This window comes from Syngnathus acus, chromosome 10 (assembly GCF_901709675.1).
Source record: "Syngnathus acus chromosome 10, fSynAcu1.2, whole genome shotgun sequence".
Taxonomy (NCBI): Eukaryota; Metazoa; Chordata; class Actinopteri; order Syngnathiformes; family Syngnathidae; genus Syngnathus; species Syngnathus acus.
In genome coordinates this window covers 20,597,337-20,620,511 of record NC_051095.1, presented here as the reverse complement: position 1 = coordinate 20,620,511, position 23,175 = coordinate 20,597,337, and the positions used below count along the sequence as shown (strand labels likewise).

The window sequence follows — 23,175 nt, the reverse complement described above, 5'->3', positions numbered from 1 at the left end:
ACAACTGGTAGGTGGCAGAGGTTGTGGTTCGCAGTGCAAAGCCCAACATGCTTTTGTGACGCAGTGGTCGCCACCAAGATGTGATTGGCAGGCCTGGGGGATCAGGTGACTTGGTCCAAGCTAAATCTGTCCTCCCCAGTTGATAAGTTGAGGTGCTTGGAGAAATCCGGGGTGGAGGGTTTTCAGTTTTGCAGTGACGCAACAATGAGAATGCAAAATATGTGTCCAGTCCAGTAAAGCAACAGAATATTTTTGCTGAACTTGTCTTGGATTGGGACAGCCTCACAGTTCTCAGGTTTGAATCTCAGTTCTGGCCTCCTGTTCCGGTCTGCATGTTGTTTGTTTTCTCCAGTTAGTCTGGCTTCCTCCCACATTCTAAAATAGTATGAGGCAAGACTTGAAATTGGTGTGAAAGTGAGCGTTTGTCAATTTTATGTGCCCAGCAATTGGCTGGCAACCAGCCCATGGTGTAGCCTGTAGTCCTGTATACTATGTAAAGTACCTGAAAACGATACTTGGGTAAATGTATCAACATGTACCTTAACAGAAAATAGCTCCAGTGAAAATAACACTTGCATTCCAGAATACTATTTGAGTAAAAGTCTTAATCTCTAACATTAAATGTACTTAAATAAATCTAGCATATTTTTCAAACGTCAAATGTGCCAAATTATTGGATGTAAGAATAAACCTATTTCAAATAAGCAAAAAACGTATTTTACTTGTGCTTAATTAGTTTACTTCTGTAAATAAGCCCAGGGGTGCGTAATGTTGTTACCACCACTGAAGTTGTATTGGTCATCATCTGCTGCTGGGGATGTTGAGTAGCAGCAGGGTTGTCTTAAATTCAATTAGTATTGTGTTAATACGATAGCCTTCACACATTTACTGTATAGTTTGAACATTTTCACAGCTCTCACTAGTTAATAGTGGATTTCATAAACACATGTCCATGCATCCATTCATCCATCTATCCATCCATGCATCCATCCATTTTTACACTGTTTATCCCCACTAAAATAACGCATCACCTAAAGTGTTTAGCAGTGAATAGCAGACAAGGAGATGAATGGAGAATAAAATGTCATGTTCATATTTACCACTGCACAGTAAAGCCAACAATAACCTCTCCTCCAAAAAAAAATCTTTTGGTAGACTGGCAAGTCTAGTCTAGCGTGTTTGGAGCCGTACTGCTTTTCAGAAATTGACTTGCTGTTGTGTTTGGTATTGTTGTGCTGCTGCAGAACCAAAATGCTTCGACCTGAGGTCACAAAGTGATGGCTGGACATTCTTTGGCAAAGCAGAGAATTCATGGTTCCTTCTATCACAGTAAAGCAGCCGCCGACCATCACCACCTCCACCTTTGATTTTTGGTATGATGTTTTTTTTGTTTTTGCAGTGCTGTTACATCTTTTTGCCATAGTCTTTAGTTTCAACTTTTGCTTAGTGCATTTTAGCTCTGAGATTTGCTGGCAACCAATCCCCACTACTTGCCCAAAGTCAGCTGGGATAGGCTGCAGTTCACCCACGATATCAATGCGGACAAGCATTATCAAAGATGGATGGAGGTTTAGCTCATTTTAAAAGTGACAAAACAGTACTTTTAAATTCACATACATAATGGCCCATAAAAGGACACTCATGTCTGATAAATCAATAAGAAATGAAAGAGCACACACTCTGGTTTTCTTCAACTCCAAAATAAAGGGTGCGCACTTTATAAACTGCAGATAGATGGGCAACAAATCTATTTCTAAAGCGTATTTTAAACAACAGTAGTGATCAAGTACCATAAAAGCTTTCCGAAAACAGGATGTAAAACAATGTACCATTGCAGAAGTTAAGAAAACTAATAATATGAAGTGTATAACCAACAAAACACAAAATGCCATAGCAATATACTGTATGTATGTTTTTTTGCTTGCTTGGAAGACACATATTGTAAAAGTAAAAAAAGCAACAGGAACAATTTTGTAACAAATAGAGTAAATGAGTATAACACAAAACTGGCAACTCAAAGTCCAGTCAGTGCAGAGGTCTACTTCAATGCACTTACATAATGACAAGATGTATCTACTCTCCACTGGGGCTTGAATTACGCAGTGGGTGGCTTCTTTAAATTGAGTTTGCAAGTTTCATAGCCTTCCTTTGTTTCATCTGAAGTGATTTCTTGAAACACTTATGAGCATCTTGGAAATCTGTGGTGAAGTGTTATTTTGAGAGATTTATCTCAGGTCACAGAGGCTCACTTTGCTTGGGAGGTCGCAGTTTAATTTAGCTTGGAAACCCGAGCCTCGGTGTTTACTGTCAGTTGCCTCTCCGGGCTTACAGGACAGACGCATGCACGCTCCTGTTGGTGTGAAAGGCTTCATCAGTTGATGCCTCATGGTGGGGGCGAACGTTTGGCCTCAATAAGAGGGAGAATACATCGAAACAAAAACAATGCAAACACATAACTGAACTTCCACCAAGCACAAAGCACTAAATAATCAAAACTGCAAAGATACAAGTTGTAGCCAGAAAACAAACAAAAAGCACAGTGGAAGATTACACAAATTGAAATTGACATCGTGCATGAGGCTCTGCCCACCAAATCTCACCTGGAAAATTGAAAACAAAACTCACAGGAACAAAACAGGAAGACAACACGGTAAGCATTTTTTTTCCCTTCATAGTGGTTGTGTAAAGAACTACTGCAGCTCGATCACTCAACATTCTACTTCTTTCAGTGATTGTTTTTTTGTTTTTGCAGAGTAGAAATCAAACACTTGTTACTGCCTCCAGGTACGCCTGAAACATGGCCCAGTAAGTTGTGCAACATTGTGTAGACTCTGCGGGATGATGTTGATTCATGCAGCACCACTTATTTGTGCGTGTAATTACGAAGTGTCCAGAAAGTGCAGAAGAAGACGAGCTCCATGTCTCTGACCATCTCTTCCTCTGCTTCGTCCACCGGGGAGCTCTCCTCCAGCTCATCTTTGTCTTCCAGTGCACCCGCTTCGAGACACTCCAGCCTGGTGCAGCAGCCTTGCGTTAGCCCCGAGAGGGTGATTCCAACACTTCTGAAAGACATAAAAACAACACCAATAGTACTTGACTAAATGGACTGTATGATATTGCTTCCAGACGGAGAGTCGCAACTCCAATGAAGATTTTGGAAACGAAGTTGCTGCAACATTCGTAAAGGTAAAATAAATTATTTATATATGGACAGCAAAAAAATGAAGAAGGCCCGGTTTAGGAAAACTACAGAACTCTCTCGTACCATCACCAGAAATTTTTATTGTAAAAGTATAAACATTTGTGATAATAATTCGGAGGGGCATGATGAGGAACTTGAGATGACCACAGCCATAGCTATGTGACCTTGACACTTATACTGACAACTTCTGTTTGTTTTGAGCATAAAACTGTTGGGCTGCACAGAACATATTATAAAGACGATTTTAGGGTTGACTTCCACTTTAAGTATAAAGTTCAAAACTATTTCTACAATTTGTGATGGAATAAAAGTTGCAAATATTTTTGTTTCTCTTTGCTGGTCATCACCTCATCATTCAGTGCCTTCAGGACGTGTACACATTGAGGAGCCAGTTGGTGGTTTTGGAGTGTCGACTGAGGGGGACACCGCCCCTGCAGGTGACCTGGTATCGAGAGGACGAGCAAATTCTGGACTCTGATGACTTCAGGATATTACGCAAAAGTAAGTGCATTTAAGTAAGCGCATTTGTACAGAAGTGTGAACAAAATAAACATATTTTGACTAATAAATATATTCAAATGTACACGCAACATACTCTAAAACAGGCTATTTACTTCCATGTGCGCATACTCCGTGGAATTATTTTAATTAATTATTTTCACATGGAACGTTCACACAAACACGTTCAAACGTATTTGTGAATACATTCGAATGTATTTAAATACACATTTGTCAGTCAAAAAATGTTTACCCCCACATTGGCAGCTCACTGCTTCCGTAGCCTACGTTTGATAATAATCAGTGTTCCAAGTAGCAAGGTCAAAAAACAAAAATACATCATCTCAATGATTCTGACTGATAAATGTACGTATATTATAAATTACACCTAATTCACTACCAGAATGGCATAATACAATAAATAAAATTCCTTTAAAGCAATTTATGAAGATGCACAATTTAAGACTTTAGAATAATTCTGGATACTCCACCAAAATAAATAACTTTTCTTCCCTTTCTGTTTTCCCAGAGGCCAATTCTGCATCAGTTCCAGGTGAGTGTACAGCATAATATTAACCACAATTGTTGTTGTCACAGATGACGGGCAAATGATTCACCCAACCATGGCATATTAAAAGCTTTTGTTAATTTATTTGTTTAGAATTAGGAGGATAGTCTCCTTTTAGCAATTTAAACAATTGGCCATCTCCTATTTTGTATTACACCGGGTGTGGCTAGCAGCTAGTCATATTTATTTACAAGCTTTAATGCACCAGTTAAGCAAACTCACTCAAAAACACCTAGATGTGTTCATTGAAACAATGCTATTTAAGTTCATAAAATTCAAATCAAAAGTGCACATTGTTACGCTAAGACTCAAAATAAAAACGCAATACAGTTCAGTGCATAAATGTTCTTGTGTTGCTGTCCACAGAGGAGCTTTGTACACTGGTGATAACTGAAGCCTTTCCAGAAGATTCTGGTTTATTTACGTGCATCGCCCATAATTCCTTTGGCACAGACTCATGCTCTGCCATGTTGGATGTTTACAATGGTTTGTTATTCCTCTCTCTGTAAATCATAAATTGTGGAGCTTTTTTTAATTGCTGTGTCCAGAGCAACACAATTGTATCTAAATGTCAAAGGAGTGTACTAACAGTACCCACGACCCATAAAACCCATGTAGACCTCGAGGAGCAGCTGGAGATAGAGGCGATTCGCCAGCAAGAAGCAGAGTGCTTTATGGAGTCCAATGAAGCAGATGTCCAGCTTGACAGTGCTCCTCTACATACTTGTGAAGACTTCCCGACTGTGCTGCCTGACCCTTTGATTGCTCCCCCACCCGCAACGGTCTGGCCTAGCAGCTCCCTGGAAGATGTCGCAAGTGATGTTGGGTGAGTGTATGATACGTTATGTTCATGTATCTGATTAAATCAACCTTAGAATATATCACTTGTGAAGGCCATCTTGAAATCTAATAATAATAATTCCATTAAACAAATTGTGTTAATTATTCCCTCCAGTAATTTCTCCTGGCTGCTCTGCTTTAGCCTACTTGAGTACTTGTAAATTTGATTTTTTGGGAGGGGTCAATCAATCATTTATGAAAAAATGGATTAATATGTTAATCACGATTAAGTCAAACAATTTGTCACATCATTGAGGAACATAAAGTATAAAGCTATTTTATTCAGTCAAAATTAATAATCTAGTGCTTTTCAAACACAATATATATTATGTTCTATATATATATATATATATATATATATATATATATATGAACTCTTAGTGCTTTACATGAATCAAAAGCATGATCAAATGTCTTTCCATTTGTATATTTCCATTTCCATTGTTTAATTTCAAAGGATGTCACTGTTGGAAAAAATTGGTCTTCTGTCACAGGTTTTCACATTTTTGTCAATTTTCCATGAATTAATGGGACACGTTGACATGATGCATTCAACAAATGAGTCAAGATGGAAGGCTTTAAGTTGAAAATTATATTTCGAAGTTTATCGTTGGTGAGTTCTAACGTGCAGTGAATGAATAGACCACAAGGCGGCGCTTTCGCTCAGGCGTTGGTGGGGCAAAAAGCAATCAAGTGGAGCTTGTCTTCCTTGCAAGCTTCTTCTCGTCTTCAGTCGAGCGTGCGAGCTTGTCGTCACCTATCTGCTGTTGCTTCTTGGCTGTTTTCGTCAATTGTTGAAGGAAAAGCACCAATTTTACTGCGTGTCGTCAAGTTCAAACACAAAGGTCCATAGAAGTTTTCAAAGGTAAGATATATCTTAATATTTTTTTCCCCCAAGACTTCCTTTTCATCACCCTAAAGACGACGCGCTTCACAATGAATGAATGCCGAGTGTGTTTTGGGAGAGGACTTGAATAATTTTGAGGAACTTTTTTGTTGTTGCCACCCCCTGGAAAAAAAAAACTCGATGTTTTCATTGAGACCATTTCGAGAAAGTGTCAAAACTATTTGAAGGACTGGGTTGTCATTTTGCTGGTGTGCACGATGCTACAGTAGAAACGTGCTCACACCTGTTGCGCAACGCTAATTGACTTTGAAATGATTGAATTTGTAACCCCATGTAGCCATTCTTAATTCCCCTTTCGAACAAATATATTATGTCATGTCCATTTGCCTTGATCTAAAGAGAGGGCCCACTTGTTAATGTCCAGTCTGCAGATTGCATGCCAAAATGCTCATATTGAAGCCAAGAGGTATCTCAGAATAAATTATGAGCTCATTCGAGGGCGGTAATATTTCCCTGCCTGCATACTTGTCTCTTTGCCAATGAGTCTACAACCAAAGCGAGTTTTCCCCCCCTCTTCCCACTGAAGTGTTTGTTATCTCGTTTGTTTCAAAACAAATCTAATAGACTGGTATGATCAGAGAATGTTGGCACGGATGCTTTGGCTTTTTCTCCTGACAGTGATGTGTCCTATCTATATCTGGAAGTCTCCTGAGCTATATCATCATCTGTAATGTGAAGTGCAGACATGGGGACTTTTGTCCTTCAGAGCTTTCCTTCCTCGCTACTACCCAACATTTGTTTACATTATATCAGTTACTAGGTAAATGTGTGTGTGCACACACAAGTCCTAGGAGAAAATCTATGCAAGCACAGAAAGAACATGCTAACTCCACACAAGAAGGCCAAAGCCTGAATTCAAACTCCCAACTGCCAAACAATGAGATGGATATATTTGACCACAATTTAACCATGCCAAAATTAAGGCATTGCATTGCAAATATGTGATTGTATTGTATTGATGAAATCGATCCTTTTTTTCCCGTGGTGAAATAGCGATATGAAGGTGCACATATGTAAGCGATTGGGCAATAGCAGACTTGTAGGTGACAAGATTGAGCGGCTTTGCTTCTATTTTTGAGGAAATGTTGAGTGTAGATGCCAGAGCACAATGGTCAGATGGTATTGTTCACTTTGCCGTTGTCAGGCACAGAGGATGAAAAGGATAGTGCCCTCTTAGCCGTCCGTGCCACACAAACATTGTGTTTGCATGCATGCATGTGTGAGTCACCAGTTGTGTGCCTGCACCTGCCATCCGATGTCCAAATTCCTCGACCAATATAGCTTTGACCACTTAATCTCTTACTCCCTTACACACAGTCTGGAATCAGCCAGCATGAGCACTGGAAATTGTTGAATTCTCATCCCATTGATGCTGAAATCAATCTTAAAATGTACACGGATTATAGGTTCATATCAGATCAAGGGTTATAATAATGTAATCATAATTATGTTAACCACATAGCTGATGAAATGCACAAGTGTTTTATGATGTCGGATAAATCCTGAGTACCCACAGAAAAACACCAGTTGGTCTGGCTTTAGTGGAAATTTAAGCTAGGGACTTCTCAACTGGTAGGCATACCTGCTAACTAGTAACCACTAAATGATAACCACCATGCTGCCCATCATATGACAAGTTTGTAAATTCACTGTAGATATATTTTACTGCTCTAATAAAGAGTAATCTCCAAGATCTAAAGTGGTGCTTGGTGTCCTTCAATTTGTAGGTTTGTAGAATCAGTTCAGTATAAACAACATGGGAAGGTTGTTAAAGGCATGCACAGACCAAGCAAGACAGAAAAGCTACAAGCAATATGTCCTGAAAACAGAAAATGCCCAGCAAAACAAATGAGGACTAAATGCGAAGAAATTGGAGTCGGAATCTGAGACCGAACTGTAAGAAGACGCTTAAATGAAGTGGAATTTATTTACAGACAAGCTCAACGAAAACAGTCACTAACACCGAAACAGAAAAAAGATAGATTACAATGGGCAAAGGAAAGGAAATTGTTCTCTGTTGGGATATTTGGATGCTCTGTTAGTCCGGATCTCAATCCAATTGAAAGTCTTTGGTGGAAATTGCAGAAAATGGTTCATGACAAAGAGCTCCAACCTCCAAAGCTGACCTGGCAAGAGCAATCAGAATAAGTTGGTGCCAATAACTGATTCTACTTTTGGACACAGGATTATAATTAAGGTATCTGTAGTTTGAAGCGGAATTTTAAAGTCCAATTGAAACTCGTCCGCTGCTGTCTCTCTCAGTGTCCAACGACCAAGGAAAAAAGGCTAAGACTTGTTGAAACCTTTCCCTGAAGGGCGGGAGCTGCGTTTGTTCAAACCTTTTGTTCAAATAGTGCACACCAACCCAGTTGTGTAGCCCTCACCATTCATTCCATGGTTTTATCATTTTCATAATCATACTGGATATGTAAACTCGATTCCCGGTCAGGGAACCATATGCAGTCACATGTCAGTGTCTCCCCTGTGCCAGTCCCAAGTCTCAAATACAAAACTGACAACTGGTGCCATGATGCCACAATCGTCCACACTGTAGTTTGAAAGATAAAGAACAGGACTAGAACTCCTGGGGTTGTTTGTTAGTTTTGTACTGCGGGTGGGTATAAACCAAAGAAATCATGTGGCTATGTGGATCACACTTATACTCGCCTCTGTCTGTTCTCGCCCTATTCTGGCTGGAACCATTGTATTTCAAACTGCTGGATGCTTTCACCCAGGTTTCAAGAGAATCTGCTGGTCAACCACTCCTCGGAAGATCACTTCAGTCAGGACCAGTGCTCAGAGGTCCAGAGGTCCCCAGAGGTCACGGTCTATCCGCCCAGCCCTCATCCTCCATCTTCGCCGCTACCACCTGCACAAGTCGAAGGAAAACACCCAACACCCAAGTTGTTCACGCCAAGCAAGCTCCTTTTCAATGTAAGAATTTTTTTTTTTCAAATTCATTTAGCTACCAATGTTCTCCCAGCTACCCAGCTAGTCTTTACTTGTTGATGCTCTTCTTTTGTCCAGTCCTCCCCGTTAGGAGGCAACACTATGAACCTGTCAGACCTGCCTACCTTTAAGCCCGGTGCCTTCCCTCCCAGTGCTTTCAACTATGCACGGCCAAGACACTTTATTCAGTCGCAATCTGCCTTCCAGGTACCCAGCTACGAAAGTGTGATAAGGGAGGCTCAGGAGAACCAGAATAATTGCCAGGAAAACCTGACGTGTTCCAAGCATAGTTTAAGTGTCCCTGAAGCGCATAGTCAAACTACAAGGATGTCTTCACATAGCCAGTCATTGTCAAAGTCCTTGTCTCAGTCTCAGTCACAGTTTCAGTCACTGAGCTTTACTCCAAATCAGACACAGCCTAATGGGACAAGCAAGTCTTCACCATCCTCATCCAGTCTGAGCTCACCCACTTCCACTTCCTCTGCCGCTCCTCCTCACTCCTTTGTTGCCCCTTCTTCCTCGCGCGTGACCATGCGCTCCAGCATAACCCTCACCCCTAGCATCCCAAGTGCAAGTGGTCTTGGCAGTGCCACTCTGCCAGCCAATCAAAACACCATGTCTGCTCCTGCTGCCTACCTCTGTTCTGTGTTGCCCTCACAGTCCTCTTTCTCCTCGTACTCCAAACTGTCCCCCAACTCCACCCCCTGTTCATCCACCTCCCCATCCCGCTCCCCGCGAGCCCCTTCAAGCCCTCACCTCCCCGTAAAAGAAGCCGCTCCCTCTTCCGCTCCTCAGCAGCCTCCTCTGTTGTCGCCTTCCTGCCCTTACTCCAACCTCTCTCCCACCACCTCCTTGCTGCCTCAGCCCAATACACCCAACAGTCCCAACAGAGAGTCGCCTGCTGTGGTCTGTCTGCCCGCCAACTACAAGGGGACGCCGAGCACGTGAGTAATCACTTTCACATTCATGTCCATTTTAATCATTAACACATTTATTATGAGTAAATGAATCCCTGCTTAGTCTCAGGGATGGAAAACATGAGCAAAATAAAATTCTACTATATGTACTGTATTTTATATTTTGGCTAGAATGGGTAGCATTTTGCCAACCTGTGGTACAAATATTGCAATATTTCTCATTAACATTGTAAATTGTAGTTCAAACTGGCTGTCTGTTTTTTTTGCAGTTTCAGTGTTTTTGTCTTTTCTGTTTGCTCGAATTCAAAGTATTTTTCTTTTACGTTAAAGAACCATAAGTAATTGCATTTTTTTTTTTAAACTGTCACATTCATTATTTTAAATGTGTATAACAGTTAAGGTGTAAATTGTTTTTTTTTTGGGGGGGGGGAATTCAAATTTTCTTCATGAGCCAGTATTTGTTGTACTTGCCATTTCTTAAATTCCTTTATTTAAATCATCAGTGACATGTACAGGAGTCAAAAAATAGAATCATTGGTTCAGGAAGCAAATTTGAAGCATCATGTTACCATTCCTACAAATTGAGGTTGACCTCTAAGGGTCAACTATATTTCAAAATCTTCGTCTGCTAGCATTCTAGTTGGGGTCTGAATTTCTTGTGCCCCCCTTTGGGGACTGCCAAATGAGAAGGTCCTATGCCTCCATTGCTTCACGACCTAGCAACTACACATCCTGTCTATCGAAGTTAGAGCAAACAAATTCCACAGAATTAAATAAATCAAACAGATTAACAATGCATAAAATGTTACTTGATGTTTTCTTGGGACTGAATGGGAGCCCTGATGACTGGTTTATCAAAAAACATATCTTATTCACAAACTTTCAATTCTTTTGTCTATCCCAGTCTTCCTAAGCCTGTTCCCAAGAAAGCTGTAGCTTCTCGGCCGTCTTCCTCTCGCTCCACAGATGAAGAGATCCAGGGGTCCAAAGATGCTCTCATCCAGGATCTGGAAAAGAAGCTACGGTCAAAAGAAGTGAAGAGAAGAAATAGCCAGGTATGTGGCCGTGTTATTTTTCTCCCAAAAGTAAATAAATAAACTGAATGCACATCAACATAGTATCAATTCATGTATGATTCTTTGGACAGAAACTTTCTTATGAGGAGCGCATGGCTCGAAGGCTGCTGGGCCCAGACAATGCCAACTCCGTGTTTGACCAAGACAGTCTTTCAGACTCGCAACTTGACCAGGTGATGTCAACCTTTCTTAAAAGGTTTAAATTGCACAGTGTAGTGCAGCAGTTAGCGTGTTCGGCAGTTATGGGAAGAAGAAAAAAGTCTGATAAAAAGTAATAATCACTTAACTAGAATATTGAAAGCACAATTAATAATAATAATAATTATTATTATTATTATTATTATTATCATAATTATTATTACGTTGTAAAACGGGTTGTATTTGAAGGAATAAAATTGTGGAACTTGATGAGAATTTTCTATTAACCAGTCAGTACAACTTCCAATTCACTGCTAAAATTAGCACTGGCAATGTTACTAAAAGAAAACATGTATTTGAATCTCAGACATGTTTCTATTCGAAACTCCTATCTGAGCTATTGTACCATATAGGATAGTAAGGTAGAACCAAATGAAGCATTATTTCATGAAAGACTTGCACACAATGATGTGGTCTTTTAAGCTTTCACCATACAAGTGCTTCAAGTAAATATTTTTTTTTTCTATTATAATGTTTATGTGATTGTGAGAAGCCAATATCGACATCACAATTACATTTTGATAAATTGCTCAATGTTAATGTACACTATATTCAAATCCCCATCAGCTTTCATTGTGCCAGTAAGTGGCTGATTGATGAGCTGGTTTCAGTTTACCTCTCCTGGCCTCCTGCATGCTACATATTCTCTGAAAATAGCACCATGGTGACAACAAGACTGTTTTTTTCCGATTATGTGCACATACAAACAAATCACGCTCTTGCCTTGTTGGTTTTCATTATTATAAAAGCCTGCACTGAACTGATCTGTTTTGTTCTATTTATTACAGCCAGATTCACCAGAAGGAAGACACACTGGTGGGCTATGGTAAATATATGTATTGTAAAATAAATGTTTGGAAACTATTTTTATTTGTTTTGGGATACGATGGGATCGAATAATGGGTTCAGTTCAGTTGTGTATGACAAGGGCACAGGGAAAGTTAAGGGCAAAGTATATTGAGCTAAAAAACTCCAGAGAAATGGCAAGACACTGAAAAGATTGGCAATGGTTCTTTTTGGGCCAAGTCGCAGCTCAAGAGTGAATGTGAATAGCAATGGTAGTGTTGAGCTTAATTAAAGGTCAGCCATGTGATAATGAATGAATGAATTTCATTCTTGGATATGTTTTAAGGCACACACGCACGCACGCGCACACATTGGTTGAATGCAACATAGGGCTTTTGAATTTGCAAAATAGGGTCAGCTGGATGAATCATCTGATGTGGTATGTGTGGCACGTGAACTAACAAATGAAACTCTTATGAATCCAACTTTTTTTTTTCCCAACAAGCAATAACAAACTTTTGGGTGTATAATTTCCATAGCGAGGAGTGTTACAAATGAGGGCACGATTGTGTGTTGTGAGTCGTAGACAGGTAAAATCTACTTACTGTGTTGAATCACAGCGGGAATAAATAAATAGTCAGTCGCTCCCTTGCAGGGGGAAGCACCACTGTGGGACAGATGAACGAGGGAATGAGGGATCAGCTATCCAGGAGAAATGTTACGCCCCTCGCTTCATGCAGGTCCCTCAAGACCTCACTGTGGAGGAGGGCCGCTTCTGCAGAATTGACTTCAAGGTGAGACACACAAACACAATTCAAAGTATCACTTTGCAAAATGGGGCATACAGGACAGATATGTCTGTCAATTAAAGGTTGAGAGATGTTTTCTTTTAAGCTGCAGATATATTCCGACCTAAAATGCTCTTCACTCGCATTCAGGTTGGAGGACTCCCTACACCAGATATCTGCTGGTATTTGGATGGGAAAGCCATACGTCCAGACGACTACCACAAGATGCTGGTTTGCGAGAAAGGGATGCACTCATTCATCATAGAGATTGTCACGGTGCACCATGCTGGCGTGTACGAGTGTGTTGCCAGGAACCGAGCAGGAGAAAGCAGATTTACCCTGAGGCTTGATGTCATAGGTAATCATATTATTCATGGCAAAGTCAACACTGATTAAAAAAAAAAAAAAAAAAAACGATATTCCTGATCCAAAGACTGAGAAACATCCAGAAAATAACATTGATATCTTCCATTGATTGGGGGGTTCAAAACAAATATGCGTTTGTTCATGGTATTAGTGTATATTTGTTGCCATGGAATTTGTTTTGTACCCTTTGACTCTTTCGCTGATTTAAAGTTATTGATTAAAACTGCTCATGTCTACCATCTTGCCTTAAAGCAACGTGTAGTAATGTTATGTCAATTATTTTCCCTCTGCAGCCCAGGAAGCTCTCCGCCCACCCACCTTTGTTCAAAAGATGTCAAACTTCAGAGCTCTTGAAGGCGACACCGTGAGGTTAGAGTGCAAAGTGGATGCGTCACCTCCCCCTCAACTCTTTTGGAAGAAAGATAAAGAAATGCTACGCATAGATCCAACAAAAATGAGGTGAGCTGAGTCACTACCAATTCTTGCTAGAGTTCAAACCAGATACAAACTTTCCTAGTAGAGGTATTGTTTCAAATCAATCTCGGGTGTTTGCACGTTCATCTATGTAACGTTTATTACTCTTGTCCATTGCTGCAGCCTGTACCAAGACGGCTCTGGCAGGCAGTGCTTGTTGATAGACAGGGTGTCCAAGTCCGACGCGGGGTGGTACACGCTCTCGGCTATCAATGAGGCTGGCATGTCGACATGCAACGCCAGACTGGATATAAGCTGTAAGTCCACCAAGCCTTCTTCCTCGCTCAGTTCTCCACCGGAGAACCCCAGTAGACGGTGAAATCTAACAACCGATGGCGGCTGTCCTGCACTTAACGCCAGACTCAACCCAATTCTAGAGCCTGAAAGGCATCAAATAAGTGTATTAAGTAATATCATTCCACCATCAAACAGAAACCTGATGAGCATGTGAGCTGTTGCTCTGGATCACAACATGCTGCATGTGGACCACAAACGTAAACGATTAGGAGAGAGGCTGCTCACTGTACAAAATTTGGGGGTTGACGTCCTCTTTAATCATACTGGTCTCGTGTTGTTAATGAGTATGAGAAATATTAAAGTTTTGCCATGTCTAGTTATGTCAGTGGCTTTGGTGTTTGTATATATGTAAATACTTTATTTGGCAGTAGTAAAAGGAAAGCTGCAGTACTCAGTCATCATAAATTACGTTTAATATTTTCAGGTCGTATTGCCGTATCGAGCCGTATTGTGTGCATACTGTACATGTCCATGTAAGTGACAGTGGAGGCACGTTGTGGAGGACAAGTTATTTTCAGGCACCTGGCATGAAGGGAATGTTAACCCCTTCACTGAAGGACTACTTATCTGTTGGTTGCACTTGAATTTTTTTTGTAATCTTGTTTTTAAATGACTAGAGTCTTCATGTTAAGAGAATTCCAATTGATGTGTTTAGTCCTTCTTTTTTAATGTCCTTTCCAGGCCGAGCAGTCCAACCCATGAAGACGGCCCCTCCTGGCTCCAAGGCGTTGAAAGTGCTGTCCTCTCTGAGCCACGTGCCGGCAGTGACAGTAGATCCCCACGCCCAGCACACTGCCCCCCTGTATGAGAGCGAGGAACTGTAGATGCTTCCAAAACATACGTACATACATACACACACTCACGCATGCACGCACATACACACACCCACATACACACGCACAACTCAGAACTGTCAAACCACTCGCGCAGTATTTTAGAAACGTATGTTACCGAAGTAAACCAAAGATTGTTTAGCTAACATGCGTGCTCGTCCTCACTCCGCTGACTCTTTAAAATCTTCAGTCTTTATGTTGTCCATGACTGCATTTACTGTTTCAGGCAACAGAGGTAATGTTGGAAAGAAGCATGTAATCTGCCGCGCTAGCTGTCATGGCATCTCTCAGTAAGGTGCGTTGAGGTCGGTCACTTACTGAGTGTATTAATAGTTGTGTAGTGACAATTGCCTCATTTGTCCTAGTAGCTCAACAAACACACAGTGTACCCGGAAACCCGGCCTCATAAGTCAGCATCGTATCATGAAGTACATATTGCATGGAATGTCTTGAAACGTTGACGTCAGTCCTTTGTCAAGCTTAAAGATAGCCTCTGTCAGAAATGTGAACTTTGGACTCACTCACTACAGTAGCTACCCTCAGTTCAACATCAATGGAAGAGAATACAGTACTGCACTTTAGTCCTCCCACCAGTCTTGTGACTGACTCAACCCCCTGTTGCACGCACCACCATCCAACATACAGTATTGTTTGTTTTTAAAGTTGAGTGCTAATATGGAGTGCATGTGAATGACTTCATTTTAAGATATTAATTATCTATGTTGCATCTATTGCCCTGCTATCAAACATTGTGATATTCATTCTCATTGAGTCAACATGGGTAACTTGAGCTAACAATTAGACCTTCCCTATTTGGAAGCTCAAAAGGCCATATGCCCAACACCTTTTTAATAAAGTGGAGGTCAATTTCCCATTACAATAAGAAATGTCTCTATATAACTCTTGATTTGAATCCTGTATGTTTTGCATTTGAACAGCAATTAATGAAATGTTAGGCTGCAAGGTATTCTCTTCAAACCCTGTTTGTTGTGTCAGTTGTTTAAGCATACTAATGGAAGAATGTGGAATAAACACAATATCAATTCGGCTTTGCGTCCTCTGTTGTCAACTGTTATGTTGGGCTGATGCCCTCCATCAGGAAGTAAGTAATTGGCGTGAGGTGGAGTGGTGCCAGGCCCATTCTTAGATTTGATGAAAATCAAGACGATTGGTTATGTTCCGTTTATTTTAAAAAAGATGTTGCAAAAATATCAAAAGCACAAGAACCTGACTAAAAACATTAGATTACATTAGCCAACCAAATTACACAGTATACAAACATCGGATCACTGATTTATTTAAACTGCTGTAAATCTGCAGTCCTTCCATATACAGCACAGGTGTCAAACTGCAGTCCTCGGGGCCGCATTCCAACATGTTTTCCAAGATTCCCTCGTTAAGTGCACCTGTGTCAAAAGTTAGGCTCCTGCAGAACGTGAAAATGAACTCAACTTTTCACGCAGGTGTGGTTAACGAGGGTAACTTGGAAAACATATTGGAACGCGGCCCCCGTTCCCTCATTAAGTGCACCTGTGTGAAAAGTTAGGCTCCTGCAGAACGTGAAAATGAACTCAACTTTTCACACAGGTGTGGTTAACGAGGGTAACTTGGAAAACATATTGGAACGCGGCCCCCGGTCCCTCATTAAGTGCACCTGTGTGAAACGTTAGGCTCCTGCAGAACGTGAAAATGAACTGATCTTTTCACTCAGGTGTGTTTAACGAGGGTAACTTGGAAACCATATTGGAATGGGGCCCCCCAAGGACTGGAGTTCGACACCCCTGATATACAGTATACTATAATAGTATATTATACAATGACAATCATACATGTTCACTTGTACAACAGTGAATAATCCAGAACGAGATGGAAGTTTATGTACAACCAATTTGAACCGAAAGGCACATGCAAAATGTTTCTTTCAAAGGCTATTGACAGTCGAGTGGGTTTGAATTACAAATGCAGTTCACATACTGAAACGTGCTTTGAACAGCATCTTGTGCATGAACCGTCAGATGAACTAAATTTTTCATCGGCAACTGCTCATTGTGAAGGTTGTGGAAATAAAAAAAAAGAAGCATGTCAGGTAGGTGACTATCACTAACCAACATTTAATAAAATACTATGAGCAAACTGCAGATGACTTCTTGTAAACAAACGCACACAACATTTCGACCAGGAATATTGTTTTGAAATGTCCAGATGCTCTGTGTGTCCATCATAATTGTCAGTGACCTAATAAAAAGAAAAGGGCAGGAAGCCAGCAGCTGGTTCGAAATTGTTCAAGTCCTTCTCACAGGTCAAATTTCCACATCGCTTTCTTTATCGTTGTCATGATCACCGTCGTAGAACTCGTTGGTTGCTTCCGGCCTGTGAAAAGGAATTAAACTTCAAACGGGTAGTTGATGGATATTTGTCATTGTCGTAATTGAAGTATGTGTAATCTAACCTTGTGTAGTTTTCTTCGCCGCCTCTCTCATCCGGATCTGGTTCATCAGTGCGTTCGTAGCTCAGCATGTCCGAGGGCACGTCGTGGATCTGAACACTGGGTGCGTGGTTCAGCATCTTCAAGTTTTCAAACACCGTCTGACGGATCTGCTCCAAATACTGCACCCGTCAACACATCCAAAGGAATGTGGTTACATGTGAAAGGTGTGCTTTGAGATGGTCATCAACACCAGAACACAGCAACTACACTGGATTTTTACCTGTCGCGAGTTCTGGTTTTCTATTCTGGTGCTGACATCAGGATGCAGCGTGAAGTCTGGAGCAAAGTACTCAAAATACTCTGGAAGGATACAAGGCAATGTTTGACATGATGTAAAAGTACAGTACTGTACAATGATCCACAAGTGCTGACTACAAAATGTATTGTCCACTAGATGGCGTCCAAGATTCAAGAATACCGTCAACATGCATTGCCGTTGTAATTTTAGAGAAAGGAGGTTGGAGTAACTCACCACTGTAAGGCAGCTCGTCGCTGATAGACTCATCCAATAACAGAGACGTCTCAAAGGTCCTATAATGCAATAACGCAAAGCAAGTAAAAGCAAGCTTAAAACTGCTTTGTAAGGTGTCTAAGAAGTATTGTGTATTATTATTATTATAACAGCATATCATGGTATTCTCCAAAAAGCACGTAAATATTTTGGGGGGCATGGTGCCAAGAGTGTGGATGCGCATGCAATTTACCAGCATCGAGCCACATTCCGGACTGTGTATCCGCCTCCTCCCAGGACCAACAGAGGAATTTTGAAGCTCTTGACAAACTCTACGCACTCGCTGCACAAGGAGACAAAACTTCAAGAATATAACGATATGCAATGGGGTAAAAAAAACAAGACTACAAACCCGTGTCCTCGTATGCTGAGGTTGAAGCAGCCCAACCTGTCACAGCCCAGAGAGTCTGCTCCACACTGAAAGATAGAACGTGTCCGTGTTGCTTGCGCTTCAGCAAATGTAACACAATTTGGGCACTAGTACATAAACTTGATGTTTTCATCAACTGTCTTAGTGATGACGGACTTAAATTAAGGGTTAAGTGTATTTTTTTTTTTTAGAATACTAGATTTTGGTAACGTTGAGCGATGCTAACAAATGTTTGCGTACCTGTAGAACAATGCAAGTAGGCTGATAGAAATCCACCACCTGCTTAATAACTGGCTGGAAAAGCTGCCTGTAACCTAACACACACAGACACACACACAGTCAGAGTGTACGTGTAAAACAGTCAGTGATTTACACTGTGGGACTGCGCCTAACTCACTCTGGTCATCAATGCCGTCCCTGAGAGGGACATTGAGGCAGTAGTAGCGGCCGCTCTCCGCTCCGACCTCATACATGTCACCTTCAGCAACACACACATAAACGCCATTAATGCTCACTTGTAGAGAGAGACGAGCACACGGTCTCAAAGCAGCGTATTGACCTTGTGATTACTTTTTTCTATTTGTCCAGTCACACAAATTTGAGAGAAATATGGAGTCTACAGAGTCTTCTCATTCTAAATATGGGCTTTGAATGAAATATTTCAATAAACAGATGTAAATAGATTGACTTAAAGCTTTCACCAAGTGGTTCAGAAGGTTGTAGAATGTCTTTTAACTCATCAGGGACAAAACGGTCCTGCTAACACCCGCCCCCCACCACGCCATGGACATTGCATTTAATCATTTCTCAGAACGCTTAAAAGGAGCGCTCACCTGTGCCAGGGAAAAAGTAATTGCCATATTTGTGGAAGGACACGGTCATGACACGGTCGGTAAGGTAGAAGGCTTCTTGCACGCCGTCGCCGTGGTGAATGTCTATGTCGATGTACAGAACCCTGGGGTGGTATCTAATACGCACACGCACGAGTCAAGGAGTGTATGTCGATTGCTCTGGTGGAGCCATATGTAAGATCTCGTTGTGCGTCATCTTACTTTAGAAGCTCCAGTATACTGATGACTATGTCGTTGACGTAACAAAATCCCGACGCCTGCAAACAACACAAAACAACTTTGCACTGTAGTCAGCCACTACACGACTAAGAAACAATAAAAACAACTAAGGAAAACACAAGAGCATTAAAGAAATTCTGCCGATACATTGTCATATTAATTCCATAATACCAATAACTATGTTTTGTGAATTGAATGACTCTCTGCTAGTGGCAGTGAAAAAGCAGAATGTCAGACCAGCTTTTGTGCGAACGTGTATTCTCACCTCGAACTTTTTGGCATGGTGTAATCCTCCAGCCCAGTTGATGGCAATGTCACAAATCTGCAAAAAAACGAAGGACGACTATCAATAAATAAAATCATTAAGAACGACATAGATAAAGGCCAAAATAATGTATATCTATAAATTGAATTTAAGACAAAATGTGTACTAACACATTTGTTACCTTGTGATTGAGTTGTGTGGCGCCCTGCAACGAGGCTCCCGTATATCTGGAGCAGAACTCAAAAAGACCTGGAAAGACTGGACTGAGACACACAAACAGACGTCAGCTGAATAATTATGAAAATAATTATTGATTCATAGTACAGCAGTTTTTCACCCAAATTCCAAAAAACATGCATGATAGGCCAATTGTCCACCCCCAATTGTTCATTGGCATGATTGTGAGGATGAATGCTTGTATAGCAATATATTTGAATGATTTGTCCTTCATGTGAAATGCTCAAGAAAGTGAATGGACAGCTATGCAAAGACTCACCAGTCATCTCCTACATTGAAAGTGTTGAGGCTCTTGGTGAAGCCCTGCATGTTGTTGGGGCTGACCTTCTGCAAGAAGTCAATGTAGTCTTCAGAATGGAAGCGACACATGTCGTGCTGTGATGCTTTGTATGGTTTAAACACCTGCAAAAATATCAAGAATGCAGTCACTCTTGAACTGCATGCAGTTATATAATCAAGTTTATTTACATAACCCTTAATCACAGAAACGTCTCAAAAGGCTTCACATGTCCACAGTTGACAGATAGTGTCAACATTGTGACGAGGTGCATTTTATGTTGTGGCCTGTTATTGTGTTGACCTCACCATCATTTTCTTATAGAGTCCATAGTGCAGTACCAAGCTGTGAGTCAGGGACAATCGGTGAGGCTTCATAGGATGACCAGCACCTAAGTTCACAAAACACGCTAACATCATTTCCATTGTATTGTATGTATATATGTAACCGGGGTTAGGGATTTGATTCTACCTTTGTAAACAGATGCTCATCTTTCAAAATTTTAATTTAACTTGGCAGATAGAGTGCCAAATATGAATATATTATTGCAAATACGCCTCAGTGGAAAAAGCGAATGTCGAGCTTCACATTTAAATAGACGAATGAATAACTACAGAAACGTTCCCTGTAGTATATACTAAAGTGTTGTTGTTTTTATATGATAAAAAATATCAGCGTTTGGATTCTGTAGGCCCAATCGCGAACACACATTTCGTTACTTACCGTAATGGAAGTTCCCTACGTCAGGGTCATAGAAATACGACGTCCTGTTCGTCATTGTGGGAGATGTGTTGTTTCACTAGATTTGTAGCCGCTGAAACTGCTATAAAAACGACATTTTGTCTTTCAGTTAGCAGAGGTAGCCGCTGCCATGGTAAAACCGGAATCGGATACGTCATCAGAAAGCGACAGTCATGACAGAGAAGGGCGGGGGGAGTCTAGAGAGCGAATGTAGGAAATGTTGATTTTAGTATAATAATAATAATAATAATAATAATAATAATAATAATAATAATAATAATAAATTATATTTATAACGCCGAGGGGTAGTATGTAGAGAGTGAAGAGGGTAGGACCGAGTACAGATCCCTGGGGGAATAATAATAATAATAATAATAATAATAATAATAATAATAATAATAATAATAATAATAATAAAAAGATCTACACACAAAATAATTTCCCTCTGGTTAAATTGTACTGTGCTTGTACTGAGAAGAAAAATGATCACTGGACCTGTCATCAATGCCATTCATATGATATATATCTCCATCCATTTTCTGCATGTACCGTTTGTCCCCACACGGATCGTGGGCGTGCTGGAGCCTATCCCAGCAGTCATTGGGCTGTAGGCGGGGGACACCCTGAACCGGTTGCCAGCTAATATGATAATATACTATGATAACAGCTATGTATGATAATATTAAAAATAATATTAAAAATAATTTCTCACAATAATCACTTTTAATCAACATTCACACAGAAACTTGTTTAAAATGTTCATATATTTTCTGCCCCTCCGTGAGTCCTCACCTTATCGTGGTGGAGGGTTGTTTGTGTCTATGCACCAAACGGCAGCTCAGAGTACCCACCCTTTTTGGAGTCCCTGGAGAAAGTGCTGGAGGGCGCTCCTTCTGGGGACTCCATCGTTCTACTGGGTGACTTCAATGCTCACGTGGGCAATGACAGTGAGACCTGGAAGGGCGTGATTGGGAGGAATGGCCCCCCCCGATCTGAACCCGAGTGGTGTTCTATTATTGGACTTCTGTGCTCGACACGGATTTTCTATAATGAACACCATGTTCAAACATAAGGGTGTCCATGTGTGCACTTGGCACCAGGACACCCTAGGCCGAACATTGAGTCCGAGTGGACCTTGTTCCGCGTCTCCATTGTTGAGGCGGCCGACCGGAGCTGTGGCCGTAAGGTCATTGGTGCCTGTCGTGGCGGCAGTCCCCGAACCCGCTGGTGGACACCGGCGGTAAGGGATGCCGTCAAGCTGAAGAAGGAGTCCTATCGGGCCGTTTTGGCCTGCGGGACTCCGGAGGCAGCTGACAGGTACCGGATGGCCAAGCGGAACGCGGCTTCGGCGGTTGCTGAGGCAAAAACCCGGGCGTGGGAGGAGTTTGGCGAGGCCATGGAGAATGACTTCCGGACGGCTTCGAGGAAATTCTGGTCCACCATCCGGCGTCTCAGGAGGGGGGAGCAGTGCAACGTCAACACTGTTTACAGTGGAGATGGCGTGCTGCTGACCTCGACTCGGGACGTCGTGTGTCGGTGGGGAGAATACTTCGAAGACCTCCTCAATTCCACCGACACGCCTTCCATTGTGGAAGCAGGGCCTGGGGACTCTGAGGCGGACTCTCCAATCTCTGGGGTTGAAGTCACTGAGGTAGTTAAAAAACTCCTCGGTGGCAAGGCCCCGGGGGTGGATGAGATCCGCCCGGATTTCTTAAGGGCTCTGGATGTTGTGGGGCTGTCATGGCTGACACGTCTCTACAGCATCGCGTGGACATCGGGGACAGTGCCTCTGGATTGGCAGACTGGGGTGGTGGTTCCCCTCTTTAAGAAGGGGGACCGGAGGGTGTGTTCCAATTACAGGGGAATTACACTCCTCAGCCTCCCTGGTAAGGTCTATTCAGGGGTGCTGGAGAGGAGGGTCCGTCGGGAGGTCGAACCTCGGATTCAGGAGGAACAGTGTGGCTTTCGTCCTGGCCGTGGAACAGTGGACCAGCTCTTCACCCTCAGCAGGATCCTCGAGGGTGCATGGGAGTTCGCCCAACCAGTCCACATGTGTTTTGTGGACTTGGAGAAGGCGTTCGACCGTGTCCCTCGGGAGGTTCTGTGGGGGGTGCTTCGGGAGTACGGGGTACCGAGCCAACTGATAAGGGCGGTTCGGTCCCTGCATCACCGATGCCAGAGTTTGGTCCGCATTTCCGCCAGTAAGTCGGATTCGTTCCCAGTGAGGGTTGGACTCCGCCAAGGCTGCCCTTTGTCACCGATTCTGTTCATAATTTTTATGGACAGAATTTCTAGGTGCAGCCGAGGCGTTGAGGGTGTCCGGTTTGGGGACCTCAGCATCGCGTCTCTGCTTTTTGCAGACAACGTTGTGCTGTTGGCTTCTTCAGGCCGTGATCTCCAGCTCTCACTGGAGCGGTTCGCAGCCGAGTGTGAAGCGGTCGGGATGAGGGTCAGCACCTCCAAATCCGAGTCCATGGTCCTCGATCGGAAAAGGGTGGAATGCCCTCTCCGGATCGG

At 42.0% G+C, this 23,175-nt stretch overlaps 2 protein-coding genes across 3 annotated transcripts; one reads left to right on the top strand and one right to left on the bottom strand.

Moving 5' to 3' along the window:
• The first annotated feature begins 137 nt into the window (after positions 1 to 137).
• On the top strand, positions 138 to 15,747 carry myot (myotilin). Of its 2 annotated transcripts, XM_037261025.1 has the most exons (19): positions 138 to 295; positions 1,245 to 1,373; positions 2,753 to 2,805; positions 2,888 to 3,047; positions 3,127 to 3,186; positions 3,562 to 3,703; positions 4,230 to 4,253; positions 4,635 to 4,754; positions 4,887 to 5,094; positions 8,751 to 8,949; positions 9,043 to 9,908; positions 10,786 to 10,936; positions 11,029 to 11,130; positions 11,944 to 11,981; positions 12,597 to 12,735; positions 12,880 to 13,087; positions 13,389 to 13,554; positions 13,693 to 13,826; positions 14,548 to 15,747. In XM_037261025.1, the coding sequence occupies exons 3-19, from the start codon at positions 2,798 to 2,800 to the stop codon at positions 14,688 to 14,690; spliced, it is 2,868 nt and encodes a 955-aa protein (XP_037116920.1). In that variant the 5' UTR covers positions 138 to 295; positions 1,245 to 1,373; positions 2,753 to 2,797; the 3' UTR covers positions 14,691 to 15,747. The 2 variants fall into 2 exon arrangements, with proteins under 2 accessions (XP_037116920.1, XP_037116921.1); XM_037261026.1 differs by lacking the exon at positions 1,245 to 1,373 and having other exon boundaries at positions 150 to 295.
• Positions 15,748 to 16,486: 739 nt separating this feature from the next.
• On the bottom strand, positions 16,487 to 20,831 carry hdac3 (histone deacetylase 3). The gene is made up of 15 exons (XM_037261052.1): positions 20,641 to 20,831; positions 20,226 to 20,308; positions 19,900 to 20,042; positions 19,585 to 19,666; positions 19,404 to 19,460; positions 19,121 to 19,176; positions 18,902 to 19,035; positions 18,466 to 18,546; positions 18,309 to 18,382; positions 18,051 to 18,115; positions 17,892 to 17,981; positions 17,660 to 17,718; positions 17,408 to 17,487; positions 17,149 to 17,306; positions 16,487 to 17,069 (listed from the first exon to the last, which is right to left on the bottom strand). The coding sequence occupies exons 1-15, from the start codon at positions 20,693 to 20,695 to the stop codon at positions 17,000 to 17,002; spliced, it is 1,287 nt and encodes a 428-aa protein (XP_037116947.1). The 5' UTR covers positions 20,696 to 20,831; the 3' UTR covers positions 16,487 to 16,999.
• Between the last annotated feature and the right edge of the window lie 2,344 nt (positions 20,832 to 23,175).

Excerpts from the sequence above, each read along its gene's own strand:
- hdac3 (XM_037261052.1), bottom strand. The coding sequence starts at position 20,695 with ATGACGAACAGGACGTCGTATTTCTATGACCCTGACGTAGGGAACTTC. Across the intron at positions 20,043-20,225 it reads GACTCTATAAGAAAATGATG|GTGTTTAAACCATACAAAGC; the intron begins GTGAGGTCAACA and ends ATATTTTTGCAG. Across the intron at positions 17,070-17,148 it reads GGCGAAGAAAACTACACAAG|GCCGGAAGCAACCAACGAGT; the intron begins GTTAGATTACAC and ends TCCTTTTCACAG.
- myot (XM_037261025.1), top strand. Across the intron at positions 10,937-11,028 it reads TGAAGAGAAGAAATAGCCAG|AAACTTTCTTATGAGGAGCG; the intron begins GTATGTGGCCGT and ends TTCTTTGGACAG. Across the intron at positions 13,088-13,388 it reads CCTGAGGCTTGATGTCATAG|CCCAGGAAGCTCTCCGCCCA; the intron begins GTAATCATATTA and ends TTCCCTCTGCAG.